Source organism: Rhinatrema bivittatum, chromosome 5 (genome assembly GCF_901001135.1).
Source record: "Rhinatrema bivittatum chromosome 5, aRhiBiv1.1, whole genome shotgun sequence".
In the NCBI taxonomy this organism is placed as follows: Eukaryota; Metazoa; Chordata; class Amphibia; order Gymnophiona; family Rhinatrematidae; genus Rhinatrema; species Rhinatrema bivittatum.
This window is the reverse complement of record NC_042619.1, coordinates 134,425,293-134,429,296: the sequence shown is the minus strand read 5'-3', so window position 1 is coordinate 134,429,296 and position 4,004 is coordinate 134,425,293. Positions and strand designations below refer to the sequence as shown.

The 4,004-nt window shown below is 47.1% G+C and overlaps 1 protein-coding gene across 1 annotated transcript; it reads right to left on the bottom strand.

Moving 5' to 3' along the window:
• Window positions 1-962: 962 nt before the first annotated feature.
• KBTBD7 (kelch repeat and BTB domain containing 7) lies at window positions 963-3,556 on the bottom strand. Its single transcript, XM_029602964.1, has one exon. It carries the CDS (start codon window positions 3,298-3,300, stop codon window positions 1,384-1,386), a length of 1,917 nt encoding a protein of 638 aa, XP_029458824.1. The 5' UTR covers window positions 3,301-3,556; the 3' UTR covers window positions 963-1,383.
• Window positions 3,557-4,004: the final 448 nt, after the last annotated feature.

Genomic DNA, 4,004 nt, shown 5'->3' with positions numbered 1-4,004 from the left:
AGTGTCTAAACAAGATGAGAGACATCCTGTTTACAAAGAGGGAAGCAGGTCTTGAAGCCATCATGGCTCAAGACCACACTATTATTTCTTCTATAAAAGTATCTATACTACAAGGTTCCCTGCTTAAATTATAATTCTTCATAATCCATAAATTAATCAAAGAAGGCATGGGGATGGGTGACACTTTTTTTCTCCTGAAAAGCAACTTTATGCACAATTCCACTTTAACTGGTGCAGAGGTGGTAGTGTTAACTACTTTATCTGTTTTTGCAGACTTTGGTGAGCATGGCCTACCACGTGACCATGCAGTTCTTGGTAACATACTGCAGTGGTTTGTTGTTCCCTTCTACAGCCAATAGCACCTAATCTTCCTAGATAGTTTCTCATCCAACCTGATCCTCCTTAGCTTAGGTTTGATGAGTTCAGGCTCACTTAGGGTGGTGTTGCTGTGGAGTTGATGGGGGACACTATTGAAAAATACTCTAATTTCAGACATTTGCTATGTTGAAAATGGATTATAGGTAATAGGCTTGGCAGAGGACAGTACCTTATAGTACAGAAATGCTCATTCTATATCATTCCAGAATTAAAACTTGTGGCAAATGTAATTTTTAAAAGGAAAAAAAGAGTGGGTCAGTTATAATCATCAGTAACCAAATGCCTAGGTCTCCTATAAAACCAACATGTACAATAAGGTATCCTTATAGTTGCTGAAAATAGACAAATTGAGTTTCACAAATGGATGACAATTCTTCATTCTGAAAACTTTTCCTGTCCTTCACCCCCTTGAATATGAGCATTACTAAAATAAAAAATAAAAGAAAATCATAGTTCCGTCTCTTGTTCCACCTAAAAAGGGACCAGGGTAAATATGATCAAGTAATCACAAACTTTGTAACAAAGAAAGCTTCATGTGCAAGAAGCAACTTGCATTCTTCCTAAACACATAAAAGAAGCATAGCTTACAGAGATTTAAAAATATTATATTTAAAAACCCACAATCTTTTTGGCTATTGAACATTGCTGACAATAAAGAAGATTGCAACCTCCTTCATCAATACAAAATAATAATAAAAAAAAATGCAACTAAGTCTTAATTCCCAACCAGCTAATTTTGCATAGCACATAACTAGAAAACAAAATTAAACTCTGAACTCAATTTTACCAAAGTAAATTATTAAATAAGTTTCCTTTCACCAGTCCATTAAGATCCTCAAACAGCAATTTATTTATTTAACTAGGACATGCCAAACATCCATCTCACTATTGTTCTGAAAACCTCCAAACAACAAAATGATTAACAATGTTCAACCTTCTATATTTCCAATTGTTAGGTTTCTTATTATAAAAACCATCTTCGGGGAGGAGTGTGTAACTTGTGCCCTAGCATGCACCAAGTACATGTATGTTATGCCGAGGTGCAGGGGCCGCATGCCAGTTCTCATCGTCTGAAAAAGAGCTTGAGCTACCAGATTCAGAGTCCAGCTCACTGAAGCCATCCATGGCCCAGTCTATACTAGACTCGCTACGCACATCTTCCTCCTCCGTTATAAAGCTCTGCCCTGGCTCTAAGCAGGAAGGATAAACCCGCGCAGAAAGGCAAATGAATCCAGAGTCGTAGTGTAGGAGGCCCAGCATTGTGCCCACGTTTACCCAACGGTCAGTGGCCACCTCATACTCATGCACCGTGACCCTGTTTTTTTTCCACTGTGGAGTAGTACAGGTGATGAGAAGCAACTTGCTGCCATGATGCACGATCTGGTAGTTGTGGGTGTTATCATCTACAGGGATATTACAGATCAAACGCCACTCGCCACGAGCTGGGCTGTATACTTTCACAACAGGAACATCGCAGATACAATAGATCTCATCATTGAACACACATGCCTCCTGGAAGTCACTTCTTTTCAGGGAGGCGCAGTTCAGCCAGCGGTTCCTGCTAGGGTCATAGCACTGCATCCTTTTACTGTTCACTGCATACAGGTAGTTATTCACAGTGACCAACTCAAAGGAGCAGAAAGAGTGCAGAAGTGGGGCAACCAAGGTCCATTGGTTTCTCTGAATACTGTAACATTCAACCTCTTTCAGTTTGGCTCCTGAAGAAGGGTCACGGCCCCCCAAGATGTAGATGTGCCCGTTGAGGTAGGCCAAGTCCATTCCCTCCCTGCAGAGCAGCCGGTCGGCAAGCTGTTGCCAGCTATTCTGCACAGGGCTGTAGACCCAGAGCTGCTTGCTAGGCTGCGTGGCCAGATAGATGTCATTTTCTGGAGAGATGCAGATAGCTGAGGAAGTAACAGCCTTATTGTGAGCCAAGTTGTTAAGGGGCGAGGGCATGGTATAGATATCACCAGAGTAAGGGTCATAACACAAGAAGGGCTCTTTGCGGTGCCCAAAGAAAATGACCATCTCCTTGGCCAGCATGCCAATCCTAGGTGGGGCACGGCTCTCTGGGGTGGCTGGCAGCACCTGCCCATAGCACGACTCCAAAACATCTTGCATATAAGCTGGGCAATGCTTGCGGACAAATCCCTTGGCCCGTAATGCCTCCAAGGTTGGTCTGTCTTTTTCAGAGAAAAGATGCCAGCGCACGCACTGCAGCAGTTCCTGAGCCACTGATGCCCGCTCTCGCAGCCGAGCCTCAATCCACCGCACTGCCGCTGAACACACCCTTCCCTCACTATCCACATCCAGCTCGTCTGAACGCAGCAGTTGTTGCATCTGTGCCAAGCTCAGCTCACACAACTCGTCTTCCAACTGCTGGAAATGGCGCGCTGCGAAGGCCAGAGCACGCCCACTAAGCTCCACGTCACCAAAGGTTTCAGCCAGGCGCAAGATGCCCGCGCAGTTGGCCGCCTCGAGACGGCGTGCCAGGAAATCAGCGCAGGCGCGGCGTACGTAGCCCAGCTGCAGCATGTCGGCGGCAGCATAGAGGCGCTGCACGTTAGCCTCACTCACTGCCACGCGGCCCGTGTAGCAGTACTCGATGATGAGCGCCATGGAGGCCGCGTCCATGTCGTGCAGGGTCACTTTCTGCTGTTTGCTCTCGGACAGGCCGCCCGTGAACATGCTGCGAAAGTAAGGGCAGGCGGCGGCCAGCACGTTGCGGTTACAGGCGAAGAGACGGCCGCCGGCTCCGGCCTCCGCTCCCCCTCCACTGCCCAGAACCTCAATGGTGACGTCGCACAGCAGCCGCGAGTCGTAGAAGGACTTAAGCTGTTCTAGCAGCGTCGCAGCATGGTTCGGGTCTTTCATTTCCTCCGGCCCTGAAAAAAACGGGAGTGAGGCAGCAGAGTCGGCCATATCCTTACCGCTAGGAGCGGGAAGTTAAAGAGAGTTGTGTGTTCAGAGGCTCGTGAGGCCTCTTTCGCTCCCTTTTTAATCGGCGCCGCGCGCTTAGCGAGGGCGGGCTCGCATACAACACCGGTCGCCTTCTGATTGGAGCTCGCGCTCAGGGCCTGCTGCTTTCTAAACAGGATTTGCGCGCTTCTGTAGCAAAACGAACTTCAGAGACCTGACAGTGCCCGGCGCTCCCGAGTCGAGCTGAAATGACGCCATAAAGCGCGCGCCTCCCACTGTCCAGTTGGGCGGTACAGTGGCTTCCTTACAGGTTCTTTCCTGACACGTGACGGCAGATGGGTGTGTTTGCGAGTTTCTCTTATCTGGAGCGTAGTACCGTAGTTACAGCTGCTTAGTTTACTTATGTAGTGGGATTTTCGTTTTGCTGGGCTCGTGTAATGGTTCTATGTGCGACTCCAGGGAAAAATAAACAGTTGTTCCGTAAATGTTTTGTCGCACAGCCTTGTCAGCGTATGCTGACTATGGAAAGTGATAGGTACACACGGTACAAATCAGGAATCCAATTCTTTGTTTGATTTTTGTTAGTAGGGCTGGTCTTTGGGATTACCCTCTCTATATTGCTAAATGTGACTGGTAGGAAAGGTTTCTTTCTGGATTCAGAATGATAGATGACATAATACCATTAAATTAAGACACTGGTGCCGGGG

Coding starts and splice junctions, on each gene's coding strand:
- KBTBD7 (XM_029602964.1), bottom strand. CDS start 3,300: ATGGCCGACTCTGCTGCCTCACTCCCGTTTTTTTCAGGGCCGGAGGAA.